The sequence below is a fragment of the Strigops habroptila genome, chromosome 10 (assembly GCF_004027225.2).
Source record: "Strigops habroptila isolate Jane chromosome 10, bStrHab1.2.pri, whole genome shotgun sequence".
In the NCBI taxonomy this organism is placed as follows: domain Eukaryota; kingdom Metazoa; phylum Chordata; class Aves; order Psittaciformes; family Psittacidae; genus Strigops; species Strigops habroptila.
Window position 1 is genome coordinate 37,151,374 of NC_046359.1, and position 23,933 is coordinate 37,175,306.

Consider the following 23,933-nt stretch of genomic DNA (forward strand, 5'->3'; position numbering starts at 1 on the left):
CCCCCTTCTAGTCTATTTACTGTGCCAGTCCCTTGCAAATTGCTGTCTTTGGAATAGAATAACATCCTCAGCATTCATTTGGTGGCATGCTAACACTGGCACAAGCATCCTGCAAGCCTGAAAACTTGTATTTGAATATTACACTGGGGTGAATAAAGGATATCTCAGAATTGTTTACTAAATGTATTTAAATATGTGATGAGAACTGCACAGTGAGATTTTCTCCTGATAGTAAATGTTGCTGACAAACATAAAGCCTATACAGTTTCCAGATAAATCCACTAAACTCTGCATGTTAAACCTATTTTAACATAGCTATCATTTTTTTATTATTATCTTTTTAACATATACTGGTGAATTGTCTTAGCACTTATGTTGCTATGCCTTCTTAAGGTGATGGGTGTTTGGTTTTCTTGGCAATAAGTATCTTTTCACAAACTTATGAGTAACACTGTGAAGCTGCACACGGCATTGCAATTCAAGATGGAGAAGTTACTCCATTCCTAAATAGCCCTAGAATACATGTGTGTTACTACTTGTCTTAACAGGTTAGATGGGGTTTAGGTGATGTTTAGCCTTGTAAACAGACTGCTTTATAACTCGATTACCAAAAAGTGGTTTAGTATTTTTGCACCTTCATCTTAACTATTCCAATTCTGTGTATTAAAATTGTCACCATTGCCCAAACAGGAATGTTGGTATGTTGCAACGTATTGTGCTTTACTCGTATGCTCTCTCCTTTGTCGCCTTCTCTTCAGCTCTTCAAAGCATAAAGCAACAATTTTATTTCCCTCAAAACTTCCCCTCCATAAAGCCATTTATCTTTTCACCTTTTTATTCCCTACCATCCTTTGGCTTAAGGCTTAGAGGTGTTAACGGCCAGGCTTCTGTGAACTCTAATGGTTGTCAAAATAATGCACAGAACTGTGATCCAGTGTTTCTGAGTGCATGATATGTATTTTTTACTACAGTAGGAGATTGAAATGTAGGTGGATTAATCATATATGTAGGGAATGTGTATAGAGTGGAGGATTTAAAACTAAGTATTTTTGAAGGGATTCTAACCCACTTTTCAACTAAATATGAGCTAAAAAATGGCCTATAAGATGACTTTTCAAGTCCTTTTATCTCTTTAGGCTTTTAGTTAAGAATCTGTGCATCTTGTGAGTAGTGTGGGATATCACATCATCTTCGCACACAGTTAATGTACATACTTTGAACTAAATTATTCTTTAAAATGCAGTAGCTTTGGGATATAGCTTTCAATTTTAATAACATTCATTTTTTTTTCCAAACAAAACTGTCGTACTTTAAGTGGACAGACCCAAACCAGCTCATGTGTTCTGTTAGTTTTCCCAAATAATTGTAGGTTCGGACACGGAATCCTGGGAAGCACTTTCCCTTGATACTGAATATTGGAAACTTTTGCTGAAACAGTTAGAGGATTGTCTGATACTTCAAACACTACTGCACAGCAAAGTGAGCAAAAGGACGAGAAGAGTTTCATCACTCCAGACTGATCCGTTGGGCAAGCTTTCTGTAAAGAAATTGCTTGAAGCTGGAAAAGGTACATTTTTTTTCCTCTTGGAAAGACGGTTGGTTGTCTCTCTAATAGACTTCTGAGCCATAGATTCACAGAATGGTTTGGGTTGGAAAGGACCTTAAGATCATCTAATTCAAACCCCCCTGCCATGGGCAGGGACACCTCACACTAGACCATGTCACCCAAGGCTCTGTCCAGCCTGGCCTTGAACACTGCCAGGGATGGAGCATTCACCACTTTGGGCACCCTGTTCCAGTGCCTCAGCATCCTCACAGTAAAGAACTTCTTCCTTACATCTAACCTGAACTTGCCCTGTTTCAGTTTGAACCCATCATCCCTTGTCCTATCGCTACAGTCCCTGATGAAGAGTCCCTCTCCAGCATCTCTCTAGGCCCCCTTCAGATACTGTCGATTCTGAACCATCAATCTTCTGGGATACAGTGACTATACCTCATATTGCTGTTTGTTTGTCTGTCCCAGGAGGTATTGCTGACACTGTCGCCAAGTGGGTTTTTAGGCAAGGCTTCAGTCCTCTTGTACTGAATTTGGCCCAACAGAAAGCCAATACAGATAGTACTGGAGAATCTGAAGAAATGCACACTAATATCTTTCTTGAGGAACCAGAAGCAGATGCAGGCTTGGAAACAATCCTAGGTAAGAAAATAACATGAATTTTTGTAATTCTAACCATCTGCAGAGATGTTTGAGTTGCTGCTGTTGTGCAGTAGCAGAAATTACAGTGGGAAGAGGTCTGTCTTGTAACTTCAGGTTTTCTTTTTCTAGACCTGCTGCAACTAGCATATCAGCAATTTCCGTGTAGTCTGGAAGTGGATGTACTCCATGCACACTGCTGTTGGGAATACGTAGTGCAGTGGAATAAGGACCCAGAGGTAAAAGAATTTCATTTGTTGGGAGTAATGGTTAAGACCAACTCACCAGAAGCAGTTTCACAGGTTTCTAATAGTTCATAAAAGCTTTCATGAAGATGACTGACTTTGAGAGTGTATCAGGTACAAGAAAACAAATGCAGGTCCTGAGGCTGAACGGCACCTCACGAACAGGACTGGATCTTTCTAAGCCATCAGATTCTCAAAACTGGAAGTGTGGAAACTGCATTCAAACAGGCAGCTTGAAGAAGGGTTTTGACTGTATTATGTGCAAGTACAAACCAATTTCAGCATTGCCATATTAGTGATGAACCTTTCCTCTTTTCTAGATGTGCTAAACCAGATCACAAAATGCTGAATGCATTAGGCTGGAATCCATTCCATGTAAAGAGGAAAGAGGGATTTCTTGAATATTCTTAGATTTCCTGGCCATGCTGAGAATTGTCATAGGAAAACAGACAAAAAGCCTTTTTTCTGCTGCTGCCCAGTAGTTTCTGTAATATTGGAAAATGTTGCCCTAAGTCCAGATGATATTAAAATTGAAATTATCACTCGTTAGCTCTTAGGTGCAACGTAACACCTTGTTTAGAATAGAAGGATCCTTTGAGATTGTTAAAAACTTACTCCATCATAATGGAATGGAGTAAAAATTCATCTTTCTAGCACAAATGGGTTTTGTATTTGAAGAATGACTATAGTCAGTGGAGGTGTCTTTCAGCAAAGAATATGTTTGCAGTACATATACTAAAACAAAGCCCTGAAAATAGGGCTGAAATCACCATGTGTTTCATGATTACTGAAACACACTTTGCCACATGCATGCGTGTTTGTCAGAGAGTAGCAGAGAAGATTGCAATATCAGAATAACTTCAAGTTTTATAACTGTCAAAAAGTAATAGCTTTAAAAGAATCAGTAACCCAAAGAATCAGTATTCTACATGTAAACCAAGTTTTGAATAACGTGGTAACTTGTTCTTTTACTTCTTTTGTTTTACATAAGGAAGCCTGTTTTCTCATTCGGTCTATAGATCACCTCAGATGCCTCATGAATGCTCACGTTCAGCATGGTGAGTATGAAGCTGTTGTTAGAAATCACCTCCGTTAAAACTAACCCAACAGAATAAATGACTTTTTGCTCACTAGTGTAAACGTGTGCAGGCTGTAAGTAGTGAGGGCCATTCTGCCTAAAGAAAAAACACCCCAAGACCTCTTGCTGACATTCAAGCTTTTGTTTTTCATGTTGAAACTGAGTTTCCATCAAACCACGAGAATGTGTTGGTTAGATAAAGTTCATGTGTTTAACTAAAACCATTGCTCTGAAACTAATTTTTGTATTTGTATTTAAATCATGCCACATGCTTCTTGCAATCCATCACATTTCATGCATTTCTTAATTCTTTTAGTGGATGTGATGACAGTTGTCTTTTGTAGACTATTTAGGTGTGCAATAAGGGGCACTCTATGCCTAAAGCACTAGTCTTAAACTTTCATGCTTACCACCAAAGTTTCTGTGTGCCTACAGTGTTTAACCCAGTCTGCACAATGATTCATTACACTTCTGACTGTATTTGATTGCTGAAATATGAAATCTAAAGTCCAAGTAAAATCAGTGAGAGTAACTCATAAGTCCTTCTTGTTTAATTTACCATCTTAACACCCCCCTTCCCCCCCATCAAAGGAACTTTGGCCCATGGCTTTTCACCCCATACTTGTAAGATCTCTTTTCGCTTCACACGGAGTTCACAAGTTTGCAATTGTTCCAGGTATTGCTCTGATGATGTGGAATACATTCATAGTCAAAAGGCTTTCCTCTGCTACTTATCTGATGGACAAGGTGAGTGCAGTACTGTGAGAGTTGAGGCTGAGTTTTTATTATTAGCTGAAAAGTGAAACAAGTATTTTTAAACCACTGGGGTTTTTTGTTTTAGATAAGTTTGGAATATCTTTGATTTAAGCATCAAAAAACCCCTTCTGATTTGGTTTATTATTTAGCTAACTTCTGAATTGATGAAAGAATGTATGTTTTAAAATACCAAATCCATGGGATGGTCAGCTATAGGCAACTTTAAGTAATAGCTGATCAGCACTGGCTGCTGTATACTGAAGACTTATGCACAGCATTAGCTTGTAATTACTAAATAAGAAGTATTTGTGAAACAGTTTGGGACTATTTATGTGTGTATATATCAAATTTAAGGTTAGAAAAGAGTAACTAACTTAACATTTGTTTTCCCTGTGCCTGTTTCCTGGTAAGTTACTGCCATGAAACTTTTACATTCCCAAAGCAGCAGCTTTTCCTAATCCTGTGATCCATCTCACTGGATGCACTGTGTTGTTCACTCTTCCTCTTCCCTTGTTCCCTACTGTTTCTTTCTAATATCACACCTGGTATTATAGCTCTAGCTCTGCATTATAGAAGTCACTGGGAGGTTTTAACTGCCTTTGAGATTTGAATGAGGACCTTGGGGCCTTATTTCTAATCCTAGACTTTAAGAAGAATGAACTAACTGGGCATCAGTGATGTTCATTTCTGAATTGTGTGATCTGTACCAAATCTGTTGGTGAAAGCAAGCTATGCCATGTGTTGTGTTATGTAGCTGAAATGAACTATTTCCTTGTTTTATATTAGGAAAATAGTAATAAAAGGTTAAAATGTGGTGTAACAAATATCTCATGATGAAAACTATATTTAATTGTGCTGAAATATTTGTTTGTTTGATAGGTTGGAAAAGCTCCAAAGGACAGATTATGCAGACGGGCAAGTAATACTACTTTTGTCTAATGGGAAGAAATAAATAAAAATGCCTTCATTTTAATCCTAGTTTATGATTTATTTTAGTTAAGACATTTTTAGAAGACAAATCATATGCTCAGAAATTGAAATTCACAAAAGCTGATTGAGAAATTCAGTCATCTTCAGAGATACAGCATTGTAAATGGCTACATTTAGCTTAATTCCTATTTTCCCCCGTTATTTCTATTTCTTTGTGGTAATTTGTGCATATTTGTTTACCTTTAAACATAACAGGTTAATAAACTGAGCTTAATGTAGTTTATGTCAGCAACTGTCTTCTCAACTACAGAGAGCTAATAAAAGCCTGTTTCAATTCCAACTGAAACACACTAAATCATGCTGTTTGTTAACAGGACGTGGGGATGGGTGACGTAGCAATGACAGCTTTTCTTGGCTGCTGTTCAGAACTCCTGCAAACACTGCTAGAGGTAAACTTTCATTTTTCCTGTAGAAAGTAAGGAACTAACCCATTCAAATTTAATTGTCAGTTATACCTAATTTTTATACCTTCCAATTAAAATATTAATGAACTTTTAGGCAATATGACATTTTCTTCTCCATTTCACTGCAGAGAACTCGTGCGTAGAGCAGTGTCTTTTGCATAGAAGGCCAACAGAGATGACACTTCATGTGTAACCAGTGTCCTGTGTTGCTCTGGCAGGCTGACGTTACTAGTGATGAAATGCAGGCTCCTGTCTTAGATACTGAAGATGCTTGGGTGGCAGTGGAAGGACCAGTGTCCATAGTAGAACTGGCCCTTGAGCAGAAACGTATTCACTACCCCCTGGTTGAACACCAGTTTGTGTTATGTACCATCCTGTACGCCATCATGAGGTTTTCTCTGAAGAGCGTGAAGCCTCTTTCACTGTTTGATAGCAAGGTAAGTCTTTTGAAAGCATGAGCTTTAACCTTGCTATATCCTTCCTTTTGGTAGCTGTAATATAAGCTAGCTTTCAGTCTTTAAACAGTTCCTGCATGATTTTATGAAACATTCATTCCGCTGTGGTGCATGAATGAAGTTGTCAGCAGCATTCAAGCTGAGCCTCAAACCTGGTGCTTTTCCTTATGAATATAACATTTGCAGTGACCTCAGATGCATGAAAATTAGCACCATAATAATTAGCTGGCCTTAAAATACTGCATCGTAAGAACAGGGGATGACTAGTTGCTTTGAGAAGTGCCAGATGAGTGAAAACATAAATATTTAAGGTCAGAAATGTTATGTTGTATCCATTATTGCTGATGATTATTCCAGAACTCTGAGCATCTCAAAGAGAATAAACAGCTTGTCGTTTTATGCATATAAACACTTAAAAGAGAAAATAAGGAGTGTGTCTCCACTCAGAGCGTGACCCTGATACAAAGCAGGTCCCACAAATGGAGTTTTTCTCCTCCTAGCTTTACCACGCTACAAGTCTAAAACAAATTGAAACACAAAGTATTGGTGTAGACTCTCACTTAAATCCTGCTGGGGATTTTTGTCCTTGGAGAGAAACAGAAGATGCAGCACTAATTTAATGTAAAAAATAAGTAGACTTACTAATATTGGATCAAAATGGATTGCTTGTTTTGCCCTGAGAGCTGAGGCCTGTCTTTGGTTCTCAATTTTAGGGCAAAAATGCATTTTTCAAAGACCTTACTTCAATTCAGCTGCTACCTAGTGGGGATATGGATCCAAATGTGTTATCCGTACGGCAACAGGTAGGTAAAACTTCTGTACTTCAAGTTCTTCAGCATCTTCAATTTCAAATCATACTGAAGTAACCTGCAATTCTTTGCTTCCAAGTTCCTGGTCAAAGTTGTGAGTGCAGCGGTTCAATCACTGTGTTCAGCACAAAAGGCCAAAGAAGTCTCAGAAGAGGAATTGTTCCCTTTTGAAAAGGGCAGGAATTGGCCAACTTTGGCTGTGGACCTGGCTCAGTACCTTCAAATCTCTGAGGATGTCATCAAAAGGCACTATGTGTGTGAACTCTATAGTTACGGCATGGATCATCTTGGTGAAGAGGTAACAACAGCTTTTAATGATTTTTAAATCCTTATGTCAGATATTCTGCTAAAGTTACTTTTCCACTTGCTTAAGGTGCCTGGGAAGGGTGGACAAGTGTTACAGGCTCAAAAAGTCAGAGGCTGGAAAATGACGTTTTCAAGACCTTCATTTTTCCTTCTTCCCAACAAGAATCTGTGCATAGCAACGAGGGGAAACATAAGAGGGAGTTGCACTCCTGGTCTAAACCAGTGCAGCCTTTTTCCTTTAACTGTATTTGATAAAAATCTGCTTTTTTTGCCTGTAATCTTTTAGGAAGAGTTTACTAGTCTTTGGACAAGAAAATCCTTCCCTTTCTTGAGGGGGAAAGAGATTACATGGAAGTTAGGAATATGTTGCTGAACTGTAAAACAGATCTCACTCTAATCACTGTGTAAAGTACAGAGTAATTCTCTCCTCACTTTTCTGCTGTTCTGAAGCTATTAATAACATGCTTAATTACAGTAACAGATAACACAAGAAACAGTCTTGAAACTATATGTCCTTTTAGTATTGAGAAGCTTCTTTCGATACAGCTTTTCAAGCCTGCAGATAAGTGAGCTGTGTCATGCTGAAATGGTTTCTAATTCCTTATATTGTTCTATTTTCAGGCCTTTCTTATGGTGACAGACAAAGAAGTGCTTGCATCACAGCTGCTCATACTGGCTGGACAGAGGCTGGCCTTCGCTTTACTTCACGTGCAGACAAAGGAGGGTATGGAACTCCTCGCCAGGCTCCCTCCAACACTATGTACTTGGCTCAAAGCTATGGTAAGTTAAGCTTGATTTTCAGAAGCTTCTGTTCACCAAGATAAGATTACATGTGAATGGCCCTTTCTTACCAATAGAAACAAGAATTCGTTGTCATTTTTCCTGCTGCTAGCTCTGTTTGAATGAAGAGTACAGCAGCTCCGTGGGTCAAAGCATCACCTTAACTGAATTAATAAACCTTCCTAATCTGTTTTATACAGGTCGAGGAGGGCTTATATGCAGTGGATCATGTGTAAAGTTACTCTAATGCTGTGTTATTCATTTATACAGGACCCCCAGGAACTGCAAAACGTAGAAGTACCAATTGCAACAACAGCCAAACTCATTAACAAAGTCATTGAGCACTTACCGGAGAACCACGGGCAGTACAGCCTGGCCTTGAACCTCATGGAGGCTGTAGAATCCATCTCCTCATCGTGACGCTCTTGGTGTTAGCAGCGCTCTGCTCCGCACTGGTATAATGCATGATTTCACACCACGAGGCTGAACTTCACAGAAAGAAACTCCTGTGTGGCTCTTGTTAGAACAACGCCAAGAACAACGCTCCCCATCCCACAACTCCAGAAGGTAATTTGAAATGGGGGTGTGTTTTAAACTCTGCACTAGCACAAAGCTGTTTAGTTTCTAGTACACTCGTATCTGAAATGCTTTGTTATTTATTTCCGACTCGAGCGCTTTTTGCAGTAGACTAAACTAGATCTATTTGACAGCAGTTTTAGTCCGTTCACAGAATCACATCTTGTGAAATCCTCTGTTTCATGCTGGCAGGGACTGCTGCGCTTTCAATGTTTCCATGTATGATTTGTTTTGAGAAACAAGCTGTAGGATTACACCCGAGCAAAACTTCAGTCTCTGAAGTTACCATGTAAAGCCAATACTGTTTTCTCAGAAGCTAGAGCTGGCCTTGGGCTCATGCCTTGTAACTGCATTATCCGTGATGACAACGCCTGCACTAGACATCAGAGGAAAGGTGCTGGGCCTTATGTAAAGGGAGATCTGCCCACACTAGAAACAGCTTGGGAAGGAGAACCCAGTTCTCCAGGCACAAATATGGACTCATCTTTTAGTCCAGCTCTCCCAGTGTTGTCTCTAGGGTGCTGGCCTTCAGCTAAAACTGGATTTACATCCCTCTGCTTTATTATTAAGCTCCACTGAGTTTAAATAGGTCAAGGAATGTCTTACTGTAAGATTGTTTCCCTCATCACTGTAGAAGATGTAGTACGCTATAAATCTCTGCACATATAACTTGTAGTCAGAAACTGCTTAAGTAGTTGACCCAACTTCACTGAAGATCTATAGTACTGAGTACTTTAGCCTTAAAAAACCCATTTTTATCTACGGTACCTACAGGGAATCATATAGTGAGTATCTTCACTATTGGAGTGGTATTAAACATGATTATCTTGCATCAGTTAGTACTGTCTACCTAGAGGAAGCCAGGAGAGAAAACTACAATTGGTGTAAACTATATTTGTCTTGAAGTCAGCTGAAACTACTAGCTCCATCTTGTAACCTGCTCCTCTTGCATTAGATGTAAGAAACGTCCATAGTATTCTGCCTTGCCAGAGACAGAATTTGGTCTTATCTTTCTGTGTGCTGCTGCCATTGAAGGGTTAGACTCTCCTAAAAAGAAGGTTCTGCAGGTGGCTGCTTGTACACAGCCTCCTTCAACTGCTCAGCATCCCAGTTCCTGACCATCGCACCAAGGTAGCTGATGAAGGCTTCTTGGAAAGTTTTGATACTAAATGTTTGACTTCCTACAGTTTTAGGAGATCAGAGTAAGAATTCTATTAAGAGTAAGTGGCCAGCCCTGGTCTGCGTTTTAGGTACTCCTATACTGTTCTATAAGAGGTTAAAACAGCTATAGGAGACAAGTGGGAGGTGGCAAGATTGTACAGGTGACTTTACACCTTGCCTGACAGCACTTTAGCCTGCTGCAGAAAGGAGCATGCTAGATTTGGTCATCGAGGAACACCAAAAACGTGTCTTAGTTGCATTACATTCCTGTCTCCTGGTTTAGCTGTGTGAAGGATTTTACTGTAACTGAGTATCACGTCAGAGCTGACGCACTACACCAATCAAATCTGTAATGTATTGTAAGTAATACTCTGTATATAGTGCTATTTTGTGTCTAATTTGCTGTGGATTTGTGTAAATTGATTAAATAAAATCTGAGGTTTCATTGTGTCTTTTCCTTCTTTTTAGGGAATGGTGGTCACCAGCTTTTCTTCCTCTGTTTTACAAGAGTAAACACTCCCATAGAGAGAGGACTGGTTTGCTGGCTGCTGTCAGTATAAAGATTAAATAGTAGTTTTACCCTGAAGTTCCAGGTAAATGGAAGCGAATGGAAGCAACACAGGTTGCTAAAACTAAGCAAATCAGTCAGTTATTTAGAACCACCCTTTTTATTAAGCTGAAAAGTGATATACACAATGAGGTGTATGTACATAAGGTTCCCCTCTAAACACAGGAAATTCTGCTGGGGCTTAAGCATTCTAGAGGGTTTAGTACACAGACCTTCTGTTCAGCCACTGCTTTGGCAAACTGCTGTACTCACAGCTTCAGAGCAGCTTCACGTGCTCCCTCGTCCAGCAATGACTGTGAGGCACCGTGGGCAGGGAGTGCTTGTGGAATCAGAAGTGTACCTCCTGCAGCGAGGGCATTTTGCTTTGGCAACTGGTAGGGCTATAACTTTATATGAAGATTCTTCACGGATATCACCCCCTGTTAAAGAGAACATCATTGCTGAGATCGTGTAGGTGTAGTTGAACGTATGAATAGCCAAGTATGGTGTAGTGCAGAAAAGAACCAGCTTCACACCATAGCCTGGCTGGAGTAGTTCTCTTACCTTCCAAGTTAATCAGGAAGCTCCCTCTGATGATGTTTGCATCTGTAGGTGTTTCTTTAGGTAGCTCAGTCAGCAGGGTTGTCTGGGAAGCCATCATTATTTCATTGAGCTCTGAAACACTAGAAGTTTCTTCAGCCTGCAGAGCCTAAGGAAGAGAATTCGTTTTCAGACCTGTGACCTGTTTTTAACATCCTCCTCCCAGACAATGTTAAAGCAAAAGCAGAATTACTGTGTATGTGACTGCAGCAGCTGTCACGGCCTTGGCATAAAGAGAGCTAGTATGTTTACATACACACATGCCTAAATATATCTAATTCTGTTTAAATCCAGCATCAAAACTGAAGTCTACTGCTGGAAGCTCTAAGGTCCTCCACTCTTGAAAACAAATGCTAAGACAGAGGTTCCTGATCAGAGTGGACGAGAGTAATTTACTTACTCCTCAGCACTGCTGTGACACATCTGCAGTGCCAGGTCCAGTTCTGCGCTCCCTGGTAAAAGAGAGATGTCCAGCAAAGAGCCATAAAGATGATGGAGATGGTAGAGAAGGTGGTGCCCAGTGGCACGACAAGAGGCAACAGACAGAAATTAGAAGAGGAAATTCCAAGAAAAACCCACTTTTCTACTGAGAGGGTGGCCAGACAGTGGCACAGGTAACCCAGAGAGGTCGTGGAGCCTCCATCCCCATTGGAAGTATCCACAACCCAACTGGACATAACCCTGGGGAACCTGTGCTCGCTGTCCCTGCCTGAGCAAGGGGTTGAGCTATAGAGCCTCAACTGTTCTGGGATTTTCTGGCAAGTACAAAGCAGAAGAAAGTGTACAGCAATTAGCAGGATTTGCACAGATCACACTACTCTTAGTTGCATCTTTTACCTCCATTAATTCAAACAGCAATCCAGGCTCAATTATAATGACGACTTCATATTCCAAAGGATTCTTGCCAGAGATGGACCCAAGGAAAGAGTCTCTCATTGCACATGCACCTTCTATGGCTTCCTCAATGCCAGGCTTCTTCCACGCTGAGCTTGCATTAATCCAGCCAGTACGAAACACCCCCCCTGAGTCTTGAAAGCAAAGCAAGCAAAGGAACCTTTAATTTAGTGTCTTTTAGTCAAGTGTTTATCAACAGAATAAAAATGAACAGCGTATCTCTGTATTTGCATGCCTTTTAACTGTGCAATTCAACAGTGCACTAAAAAATTCCTTAGGAATCATAGGTGCTTTACCTTTCTTGTAAGGGATGTGCTGGAAAACCTCCTCTGCCAGGTGAGGAAGAATTGGTGCAAAGGATCGGACTACTATGTCTAAAGCCTCTGCTAGCACAGTTTGACATGAACGGCGCTTGGGATCTTTTTCTTCTTCACAATAGAGCCTGCAAGGCAGAGATGAAAGCTGGGAAGTATCTGCATGGTCACATTAATGTCCTTGCTCATGAGCCACCCTTTCAGGATGCTTCACTGAAGGTACAGGAGTCTGACCTAGCTTGCCTTTTGAAGGAAAGCTTTCCTGAATTGCCCTTCCTAGGCAAGCACAGCGGTACAGGTACAGGACCATTTGCATGTGCAGCCACATTTTGTCACAGGAAGGATGTTGTAAGTGGCATGTTAATTTGCTTTGCTTGTATAGAAAGAGAATCACCTCAGAGAGGTGAACCTGCAGCTCTGGTAGCACTTTGTTCTGGTTCATCTATTAAATTCTCTTCACTTGCATTCTGGAAACTGAAGATCAGTATAACCCTGAGCAGCACTAACCCCTACCTCCTTCCCCCAGCAAACAGCCCTGCCAAAGTCTACTGGTCACATTAGGATTCTCTTAGCATTCTCTACCTTAGGATTCTCTACCTGGTATATAGATTAGGTTGCCCAGGCAGGTGCTAGAAGCCCTTCCCCTATCTTCCCAGATGCACATACTTCTAGGTAGAAATACAGCGCCAAGAATCTAACTTTAAAACTTTGTTTTGAAGGCATGTGCCTGATCACCTTTCAAAATGATTCAATACTCCCACTGGGCAGAATACAGAAGCACACTGGTGACAGAAATACCCAGCTGAAAGCAGCCAAGCTTTCACCTGTGAGCTTTAGTGCACTAAAGCACAACACAACACTGAAATGTTCCCTGTGCTCACACAACATTCACCTGGAGCATTACAGCCTCCATTTCAATCTGATTAACTTGTATTTCCCCTTCTACAGGCAGCAGTAATGAACTTACCTGTCTTTGATGATGCTGAAATAGAAGTTTGATAAGTTTCTGGAACAGAACGCTTGCAATAATCGAACAACTTTGCTATAATCATATTCTTTGTATGCTTCTGTAACCTAGAGAGGGGAGCAGAGAGCGAGCCCTGGTCAGAACAGTGTATGGATTCACATATAACTTCAAATTTGAGGGGAGAGGACATGGGCAACCCCAGCAGTTATCCTTCTTATTCAGCGGAACAGTTCTGAGTGACAGAAATGACCGAATTTTGGACTACAGCAGATTTCCAAAGCTCTAGAAGTTGGGGGGTTTGTTTTTTATGTCCTAACTATTTCTAAAGACTCGTAATTTGAGGCCTTGAGCAGGAAGGAATGGGAAAAAACAGTCAATGTCAAAGCCAAGTTAAGAATGTTAAAGCTTTCTTCTCAAAGTCTGAAATGGGCTTAAGAGAGCTCACACTGCATCAAAGAAAGCTCCATGCTCAGAATTTGCCAACTTGACACATACTCTGTACTCACCCACTTAAAGAATTTTACCCTTGAGGGTATAACTGATGAAGAACATTACACATACATTCATCTCAAGGCAGTTTACCCCTACCTTGCTGCCATAATCTTGCAGTAAATGCAGCATGTATTGATCCACTATGTACATCTTTGGAGCGGGGATGGAATCGGTTTCTGGATTGAAGCCAGCCAGGTTTCCCAGCATGAAGCGAATTGTATTGCGAAGCTAGGAGCAAACCAGGAAAATAAAACATTAATGGTGAGCACTTCAGCTGAAACACAAAATGATAATATCCTAGAATGAATTAACTAAAGTTGAATGGTTTTCAAGATGACTGTTTGAAGAGTTACAATAGCATCATGAAGAACAGATGCCAAAAGGACTTATAGAGAAGTAAAGACAACACTTGGCTATTACTGAAGCACGCTGCAACCCCTAGTCTTTTCCTTAGGACACTTTACTATTTGATCCACAGATGTAAAAAGCAGTAGCACCTCCCTACCTGAGTTCGGAAGAGCTTTCTTTAGGCTAAAGATTGAAAAGCTTTGCCATGAATTCTACTCAGCCAACTAGTGTGAAGCATCCCTGCCCATAGCAAGGGGTTGGAATTAGATGATCTTAAGGTCCTTTCCAACCCAAACCATTCTCTGACTCTCTGAAAACCAGATACAGAGGACCTGTCATTAGACTGAAGAGCAGATGTGGCTCTTACCTTGTTGACATCATCTCTTGCAGCATTAAGTACCACAGGCCCAACCAGCACCTCAGTGAAAACATTGGATTCTGCCACCCACCAGCGGAGAACATCGGCACCATACGGAGGATCCTTGGTGTGATCCTAAGCAGACAGAGAGGCAACAAGTTGAAGTGCTGGGGGCCCTGCAGCGTGGTGAGCAGTGCAGTGCCACACTGCCAGTGCTGTGAAGGTATCTAAGCATGCAGGTGGCCACTGTATTTGTAGGTCTTCCCCCTCTTTTAGCAAGGATATATACCATTTATATTATACAGTACCACAGATACCTGCAGCAGTCTGCATACAGGTAATGCTAGAACTTGGGTAAGTTAAGATCAACTCACAGCCTTGAATCCTCTGAATGCTTAACATTGCTTTCTTAATGTTAATATCTAAAACTACATTCTTCTGCCCCCATTTCCACCCTCTTTTCAAGCCTGAAAATGGCTTCTTTTCTTGAAAAACCATGGAGACTATTGTGTGTCTTATTGAATCAGATAAAGCCTTTGTAAGGATTCATTCTTTTATCTAGAGAGTTGCAGAATCTGCTTGGCAGCCTCTGAAAGAGCAACAGCAGGAAACGATGTGACAGCATCAGAGCATCACCTGCAGGGCAACCTCCTTGACCACGGGATGAAGTCAGTTTCCAAAGTCAATCCACAGCCTAAGCTGGGAGCAGACTGCTGGGTACAACCACTGCTCTGACTGCTCAGCTCATCTTGTAGGTTTCGGTCAGTTTGAAAGCAAAAGTTAATTATGTTAAATATTTTTAAACCCTGCCCCAAATCACTCCATCGACAGTGTTCCCAAGTGAAAAGGAACCATTCTACACCTCCTGTATATTGCACTTTCTTTTCTCTTAGCACAGAGTAAAGGTGTGGGGTCTTCAGAAGAGCCTTACAAAAGGCAGCTGTTGAGAGAAAAACATGCCACAAAACAGCTGCACAATCTGGCAGTGAAAAGTTGTAACTAGTGACTCTTAGAAACTCAAGAGTTTGACTTACTTCACCTCCATTGATAACTACGTCAGGGTCAACCACGTTGCCAATAGATTTAGACATCTTCTCCCCTTTCTCACCAAGGGTAAATCCATGAACTACCAGAGTCCTGAAGAAAAGATTTTAGTGAAATCAATATTCATGTGAAAAAGCTTTGTTAGGAACATCATTAGGAATCTGTGAAGTCAAAACATACAGAAATCCTCTATTTTGGCAAGCCTGAGGCTTCATCTGTTGAGTGCAACAACCATGAACACACTGTACTACCCTCCAAGTAGTGATACAACTTTATTTTCCTCATTTAATTTTGCCACGGGAGCAACAGATTGTTTCAGGTATTTGGGCACATGAATTTCAGATGAATTAAAGACTAAAAGTATTATTCTCTTCAAGCCAATGCATTTCCCAAAATTGCAGAGCCTCCTTGCAACTGACCACACTACCCTTCCCTATGGTTTTCATCTGCCAGGAGACAAACAGTATGACACAGCTGCAGTATAAGACACACACAGAGTGATTCTGAATTCCTTACAGCCTAATGTTCAGTTCACAAGTTAATGATCTTAGATTTCCATCCTGCACCTCCCATCGCAATCCCTTTGATTATGGGAGTGGGAGACATGGCAAAAGAACAGGCCTGTATCTTTTGGATGTCCCTAAATGGCTGAGGAAGAAAAAACATCTATTAAAATCATGATGTAAATAATTTAAACAATAAATCCATTACAATCTAATCTGAGGAAAACTTTATACTGAAGGTGTAAGAACATAAATCAGATACTTACTAATGGCTCGATCTCCTGGTTCTACACTACTGTCCACACTATCAGAAGCTGATATTTAACAAATGAACTAGCAATGTGTTTGCAATCCACACTTACTTATACGGTGCTTTATTCCTTGCTGCCACGCTTGTTAACAGAGAGGATTGAAACCAACCTCCCAGTTGGTCTTTTCCTTCAAGGTATGTATCGGCTCTTTGCTCTGCCCCTTTAAAACCAGAAGATTTTGTTTAAAGCATCAGCCTAAATCTTCAATTAATACACTTAACAGAAAATCTCTGAAAGTGATTAGTGAAACTTATTCTGCTCTTTAAACACGGGAGGTAAGTTACTTGTATACATGGTGCATGGTTACTTGAACGTGATACAAGTGATTCATTAGTAGTGCAATGTTTGAAGTCCAAGACTCGCTGAACTCCAACATTTAACAAATAAGCTGCTTTTCCCCCAAACAAAATAGCAAGTTATGAAAACAGAAGCTATCACGCTCAGAGCACTTCGTAAGAAGTTCTCGAAACACTCCTAAACAAACTGAAGGACCCAAAGAAAAGAGCATATGCTTTGCGATTAATAAAACATCTATGCTACAACCTGAAACTTCACCAGATGGGAATTACTCAGGATACGAGTCCCAGATGTGACGTGCCTGACCAGCCTGTGTAAGGCATCAGGTACCTTCAGAGGAGACCAGGAAGCTTTGGCAGTGACCGCAGCTCACCTCTGACAGGATCCACATTTCTGGTCACTGGTGTTCTGGGAAGGTTAAACATTTCAGGGAAGGGTGAGGACAACATGGGAAACAAAGCCTGCTGTGGGAGAGAGGGGTCTGGAGAAGCCTGGCTTGCTTAGCTTATCCGGGTGAAGGCTGAGTGGAAATAGCATTCCATATAAATACACAATAAAGAGGAATGCCAGAGAAGAACTGGAGCTGATCAGTAATGTTGGCATCAGAGAAAACGTGGGCAACAAGGCACATAGACTGGGTATGAGCTGCCTGCACACTAAAGGCATAAAAACAAACCTATCCCTGCCTAGAGAGGGAGTTTTTACAAAGGAATGTAGGGATAGGACAAGGGGGAATGGCTTTAACCTGCCAGAGGGGAGATTGAGATTAGATACGAGGCAGAAGTTCTTCCCTGTGAGGGTGCTGAGGCGCTGGCACAGGGTGCCCAGAGAAGCTGTGGCTGCCCCATCCCTGGCAGTGTTCAAGGCCAGGTTGGACACAGGGGCTTGGAGCAACCTGCTCTAGTGGAAGGTGTCCCTGCCCGTGGCAGGGGTTGGAACTGGGTGAGCTCGGAACTGAATGGGCTCTAAGGTCCTTTCCAACACAAACCATTTGATGACTCTTATGAACCCAGCCCTCCCACAGGGTTGAAAGAGGGCAGCAAAGTTGTAAAGACTTTAGTGGTGGAGTTCAGCCACTGTACAAAAGGTACAAGACTTGCAGACTCAAGAAGTCCCTCCTCATCCTAACCAGTCCCACAGTGAGAACAGAATAACATGGAGCACTGCAGAGAACATGCATGTCAAAGCCTAGAAATGTGCAATGACACACACTTTTGGCAGGAATTTAGTTCTGATTCTAAAAGTTGGTGGTGTAATTTTGCAGATATTCAGCCAAAAGTCTCTCTCCTCAGTTTTTATCTACTGCTCCTTTTATCCTCCTCCGAGGACCCCTGAGACAAAGCTTCTTTCTGCTGCTGACACACTTGATTTATTTGTTTAACTTAATGGAAGTTTCGATATTTAGATCTATCCTGCAATAAAAGGAAGTTCAACATTACAAAGGTCAAGGCCACACGGTTCCAGCTAGCACAGGAAAAACGTGTGGGCTCCTGTTAGGGGTTTTAACACATCTGTTTATTCCTTCAAGGAAATCTACAGAGAGTTTGGGGTTTAAAAGGAGAATAAGTGAGGATCAGCCTTTGTATAAACAGACTGCAAAAATACTTGTGAGGACAAGATTAAACAGAGTGTTTGTGGTAAGGAAGAACATCACTGTGAAAATCTGTAAGAACATTTGTTATTTACAACTGGTTTACTAGCCACTGGCTTTAGAGAAGCGAACTCTTCATGGAAATGCCCCTAGTAACAACTTAGAGAGAAGGATTTAAACAACCAACTGATTATAAACAGCAACTGCATTGGTCTATTCTGACAGGAACTAGTACATCTGGCTAATGTAGCTTAAAGTTAACTGGTCATTTTATCTCTGTAAAATACAAACACAGGTTTTGCATATACAAAGCCTGCCTTTTAAGCAGCTCCCCTACCACCTCAGTTTCATTACGGTCGTGATGGTTATACATAAATCAATTCCAACAGTGTGCACGTATGTACATGGAAGAGCATGTCCAACAACCCAGAAGAGGCTTCTCGGCTGTTTATTTTACACTGAGGTATAGTACATAGGTCATGAAAGAGAATTATGATTTATGATCCTTCTGGTCTGGATTTCGAGATTCTGTATCTTTGATCTTACAGACTTTGACTTTTAGATTAAATGTATTGTATTTTAATGCCAGGGATGAATCAGCTAAGATAAATTCAAGTCTCTCAGTCAGCATAAAAAGTTTAAACACTTAGATAGGCAAGTTGTAAAATAATCACATTCATTCAGTTAAATATTAGCCAATAAGATAGGGGGGGGAAAAAGTTATGATGTTGAAAACTACCATCACTGCAATACAAAACTATGGGTAAAAAGCTGTGGGACTTTTACCAATGCATTTTTATATGAAATATTTTGGAAAGTATCAATCTGAAGGTTGTAATGCAGATGGCGTCCTGCCCACGAGGAGAATGGCAAGACCTATAAAAGAATTTAAAGACAGAATTCTCTACAATGGATACTCCAAAGCCAGCTACGGGAATGAGCATGATCAAAAGGCTGAACACAAACTTCAAAGCAAAAAAACCCCAAAAATCTGAGGCACCACAGCGTTGAGTATTCAAAATCAGCCAATGCTTTGGAACCAAAGTCTGCTTTTACCAGACCCTGTGTTTTTGGAGGTAGGGTATTAACAATCTGCCACCTCACAGCAGAACTGGGAACATTAATGTATTCATACTTCAGTGTTCAGACTTAAACACTCGCATGTGTAGCAAGAAAGAAACAGGGTTAGACAGCACAAGAATAAAGTGATCAGTGAAAGCAGCGTAAGGCAAACAGAGCATTAACGAAGCAAACGGTATCCTCAGAAACCTTCAGTGGCACAGGGCTGGTTTGTCAGAGCACGTTGCACTGTGGGTCTGCTCTCGGTGCAAGTGGGGTGGTTGTTATTTTACACACAACCTAGTTATAACTGCACGCTTCTGTGTTTGTGACTGTAGTGGCTAAATCTTAGTGTGTAAGTCAGCCCTTCCTCCCTGGCACGCTGCTGATGGAGAACGGTTTGGGTAATGTGTCATTTTAGAAGTGGTGCCTTCGACACAGCCAGGCCGGAAAAAGGAAGCCAACCATAATTTAATGGAAAAAGAGCAACTTTAAGTCCTTCCCTCAGAACCATGCCCAGCCTCTGGTAGGAAACGCAGCAGAGGAAGCATACAGATATGACTGTATCCATGCAACCTATGATTCAGGCCACTGAGCTTGCTGTCACTGAGCAACTCCTTTAACCAGTTCAAACCCCTCACAACACAGAACCTCTCTGCTTCCTCCTCCTCACCCTGCCCTGTTTTTTGAAAGCAATCTGCGTGGCCATCAGCTACAGGGATGAGTATTGTAACTGCTGCCCCTCATTTCATAAACTCAGACACATCTAGTTCAACTCAGGCTGAAGTTCCCCAAGTTGCACAGACAATGGAGAGAACAACTTATCCTTGCAAGAGTGGAAGTGGCACGGAAATCTGTACCACCTTTTATTCCTGCTGGTTCCTAACAGATCATTGATTTATAATTTTCAATAACTTGAGCTCATGGTAAAGTGAAACAATTATAAACATTAATCTCAGTTTTAACCATCATATTATACCCTCCTGTTGTCCTAAACTCATGTGCTGTGAAAGCACATGACACTGTCATTGCTGACCTCTACAAAATGAACAGGTAGCAGTCAGCACGTAGCACGCCAGCTTCCCTATGCCTCTGTGCTTCCATGAGTTGAAGCCACAGGAAGTTCTTCTTAATGTTATGACATTTTCTAAGCAATCCTGCATTTCTCCATGGATTTCATCCCTTTTTTCCCCAAGAGTACTTTGGAAAAGAACCCCATCAGTGAGCCTGCTTGTAAGCCTTGGCCAATTATTTAAAGGAAGAAGCTCTGCAAAAAGTTTTAGAAGCTGGAGCATATTGGGAAATTCAAGACAAAACTATTAATTCGACAACTTCTCCTGCAAAGTGCACGTTTCATACAGGGTAAATGAAAACAGTCATTTCCTGTGCATCACTGAGACTGTACTTCCACTGCGGGCAGCATCTGGGAGCCTCAATTACATAGGAAAAAAGGTAATGCAACTTCTGTGTCATTTCTGAAGATACAGAGGCTTATGAGATCCCACTGCTTTAGTTGTCCTTCCCCCAGCTTTTGAACCAGTGAGGCCACTCCAGTCATGTCAGACAGCAGAAGATGCCTTACACCACACTGCAGCCCGTCTCATGAAAATATATGACTAGGCAGAGAAGATGAACTTTCAATGGTTCCATGAAAGAACTAGCATGAAAGACGCAATATTTATTAGAGATTACGGACTCCATATGGGAGCATTACACAAATTAACAGTGAATCTAGAGTCATCTTCTACTATCCCTGCTATTCTGCTATTCCTTACTAAACACAATGTCTTTCCTCTACACAGGGTTAGAGGTAGTTTTCGCACACTGAGGTGTTAAGCCCATAAAGAATGCGAGTATGTAACTGTGCACAGAATACCACTACTTTGTTACACCTTCCAAACCCAAACCAGAAACATTTTTAAAGAGCATGAACTTTAATATATGTAAAGGTCTTCTAGAAAATGAATGTTTGCTGATGATACTGTTGCCTGACCACGTTGCTAAGAAATAAAACCTCTGGTACTAACGTGTTTTATAATTCAACAAGATTGTTATCACACCATTGTGTACTGAGCGTTTAAAGTCCAACAGACCTCATGTGTGGGACCAGCCTCCTCCTTTAGAAAGGACTCCTGACTCTGGACTATCCTCCAGGCAAACAGTCAAAGTTTTATATATTTTTATACAAATACGTATCTGCTACCTGTTGAGTAGCAACTACTGGTAGTAGGAGCTATAAATAGCAGATAGCAAGTATAAATATTTTAAGCCACAATATACTGCTTTAGTTACTGGAAGTAATCAGGAAGTAAAAAGTACACCTACAACTTACTTAGATCCAGCAGCTGATCCCAGTTCTGTTCTGCTTCAAATATCTTGCCCAAAGTGAAATTTGTTAACTGAAAACAATTTAAGTTACCACCTAACAGCAAAGTACTTTGTGTCATGAAGCTTCTGTACTCAAAACAAGTTTGTTCTGATTAGGTCTATGGTATGCCACATGGCAAAATCAGTCGGAATAGAGTAGTAGAGAAATCTCAACTTTGACTATGCTGAAAATGAGTTTGCCAACATTAAATCCTTATCTTTAAAAGCAAAAGCAGCTTTACAAGAAGTCACAGCCACAATCCTACCTCAGCTCTGCTGACACCAGCCACCATCACATAAAACAGTTACATCTTGTTCTACAAGCATTTTAAAAGCAAAATCAACATATTAATTCTGTACCTTCCAAAACGTGAGCCCAGGAAGTTCCACTGTCAAACCAGATGTCTAGGACATCCTGTCCCTTGACATAATCCAAAACATCCTTACCACCAGCCTATTGGAAAAACAACTGTTATGTAAGGCAAATAGAACACCCCTTATCATCAATGCTTTTTGAAGGCAGAAAGGCAGAAGGCCTGTAGATCTGTACAGGCTCTGCCATCAACTTTGTGAGTGAACACAAAATAATTAGGATATTTTAATATCAATACAATAGATTTTAGATAATTATTGCTGAAAACCCAGAACAGAAGAAGGAAACTACAGTCTGTGTGCTCACTTAAGAACACAGTTGTTAGAGGAACAGTAAAAAGTTCAGAGAACTAAATTAAAATTCTCATCTATTTTAATGACAAAGACCAAGTATATACTTGGGCTCATAATTTGGTTAGTGACATCATAATTAGGATGTCACTTTTCTCCTGAATGAAAAGGAGGAGGATGGAGATTTCTGCCCTGAATTAATGGCACAAATCTTGATGGTGCGTCTTTTGCCATACTCGGATCTCACTTTCTGGATACTCCTTTCCCAGGATACCTTCTCATGAAGGTCCAAGATTGAAAAGGGTGATGGGAATGTATGAAGGTTTTATATCATTGCCCATCACTGACCTGTCTTGAGCACCTTCTGTATTTGAAGTCAAAAATTTACCTTCGCTACAGCCTCTTTTGGTAGCAGCTGTTCAACAGGAAGGGTCCACCATGCATCTGTTCCTTGCTGCTCCACGATTTTAATGACATTTGTGACAGTTTCACTGGGTTAGAAAGAAAAAAGGGGTTTATTAATTGATGAATTAATTGTACCTTTTACAAGTATCTCAGATCCAAAGTGGTGACATAAACTGATCAAGAGATCAAGTTATTTAAACCTGTGATTTTCCAGCTTCTAATCCAGACGGGACACCACAGAGCTTTCTGCCTGTATAAGAAGACTTCTACTTTTGCCTTCCAATATGGTTAGGGCTGTGTAAAACCTGGACATACAGAAACCCACACGTATTCCAAATAACTTTTTCGGCAAATAGTCAATAACTGGGCACTCAGAACAGATGGCACCAGCTTGAAGACATCTAGAATCCACCTCACTCGCTATTCCTTGACTTTGAATTTAAAGAAACTAAACAACTATCTCCCCCCCCCCCAAAATATTTGCTCTTTCTGACAAGAGGCTTCTCCACTGGATAAAGAGACACTGAGAACTCACATGGAAATGTAGAGTTGAGAAATGGCAGCATTTTGAGTAACATAGATGTGTATTAGACTTCTGGTTGCCTCCATTCCCCCTTTTTAGCAACCTATTTTTTAAATAGTAAGAAACAGTTTGATAAATGTATTAATCCCAATAATGTGGGAATCTTTACCCAGTACAGGAGTGATGTAAAACACCACTCAACACTCTGAAGGCAATATAGGAGTTCATAAGGTACAGCAGTTCTATGCACTATTTAGGAGACGTTCAATTGTTGTCCCCAGTAGGAAAGGCTATGGAGAATTGATTTTTAATATCATCTAATGCCAAGTCTAGACATTCATTAAGATAGCTTAAAAACCAAAACAAATCTCACCCACTTTGCCTTGCCTTTGCTAAAGAGGTGATTTTTAAGACACCTGCTGTATTTGAGGAGTACAGCAAACCATCATGACCTGCCAACTTCAAACTAAACCCACTGTGTTACCCAAGCCACCAGAGATTTATTTTTAACTCAAGAAATGAAGATTGAATCAATTAACTAACTTCTTGACACAGTATTGCAAGAGGCAAAGGAGTAAAATAATGATCTGACATTGTTATCTTGAAAACACAACAGGAAGATGATCTCACTTCTTCAGCTCATCACTTGGTCTTGAACTTCAGACTTCTAACAAGGTGAGCTATATCACTACAACACTGAATGGACACAGAGTTCAAGCATGGCAACCTATGCTCTCCAAGATGTACAACAAATTATTACTTAATTACATGACATGAGGTGCAACAGTAAGAAGAAAATGCAGTTTTGCTCTTGACTGTGGGACCAAAATTGCAATGACAGACCAATAGTTTTGTATTAATCACCAATTCATCAATTTATTTTTCAAAGTAAATTC

The 23,933-nt window shown here is 40.7% G+C and overlaps 2 protein-coding genes across 4 annotated transcripts in view; one reads left to right on the forward strand and one right to left on the reverse strand.

The window, feature by feature from the left end:
- Positions 1-10,199, forward strand: part of RAB3GAP2 (RAB3 GTPase activating non-catalytic protein subunit 2) — a 42,082-nt gene extending 31,883 nt beyond the window's left edge. For all 3 annotated transcript variants that reach the window (XM_030500039.2, XM_030500041.2, XM_030500040.1), the window contains exons 24-35: positions 1,351-1,567; positions 2,024-2,197; positions 2,327-2,433; positions 3,431-3,497; positions 4,194-4,264; positions 5,153-5,188; positions 5,578-5,652; positions 5,886-6,104; positions 6,836-6,925; positions 7,011-7,229; positions 7,859-8,017; positions 8,288-10,199. In XM_030500039.2, coding sequence (XP_030355899.1) covers positions 1,351-1,567; positions 2,024-2,197; positions 2,327-2,433; positions 3,431-3,497; positions 4,194-4,264; positions 5,153-5,188; positions 5,578-5,652; positions 5,886-6,104; positions 6,836-6,925; positions 7,011-7,229; positions 7,859-8,017; positions 8,288-8,437 — 1,584 coding nt within the window. In that variant the 3' untranslated portion in view covers positions 8,438-10,199. The remainder of the gene's footprint in view (positions 1-1,350; positions 1,568-2,023; positions 2,198-2,326; positions 2,434-3,430; positions 3,498-4,193; positions 4,265-5,152; positions 5,189-5,577; positions 5,653-5,885; positions 6,105-6,835; positions 6,926-7,010; positions 7,230-7,858; positions 8,018-8,287) is intronic.
- A 204-nt stretch (positions 10,200-10,403) lies between these two features.
- Positions 10,404-23,933, reverse strand: part of IARS2 (isoleucyl-tRNA synthetase 2, mitochondrial) — a 29,480-nt gene continuing 15,950 nt past the window's right edge. The window contains exons 13-23 of the mRNA XM_030500042.1: positions 22,498-22,600; positions 21,807-21,900; positions 16,184-16,292; positions 15,309-15,411; positions 14,284-14,409; positions 13,665-13,796; positions 13,077-13,183; positions 12,092-12,237; positions 11,739-11,929; positions 10,866-11,010; positions 10,404-10,741 (exon numbers count right to left, since the gene is read on the reverse strand). Coding sequence (XP_030355902.1) covers positions 10,590-10,741; positions 10,866-11,010; positions 11,739-11,929; positions 12,092-12,237; positions 13,077-13,183; positions 13,665-13,796; positions 14,284-14,409; positions 15,309-15,411; positions 16,184-16,292; positions 21,807-21,900; positions 22,498-22,600 — 1,408 coding nt within the window. The 3' untranslated portion in view covers positions 10,404-10,589. The remainder of the gene's footprint in view (positions 10,742-10,865; positions 11,011-11,738; positions 11,930-12,091; positions 12,238-13,076; positions 13,184-13,664; positions 13,797-14,283; positions 14,410-15,308; positions 15,412-16,183; positions 16,293-21,806; positions 21,901-22,497; positions 22,601-23,933) is intronic.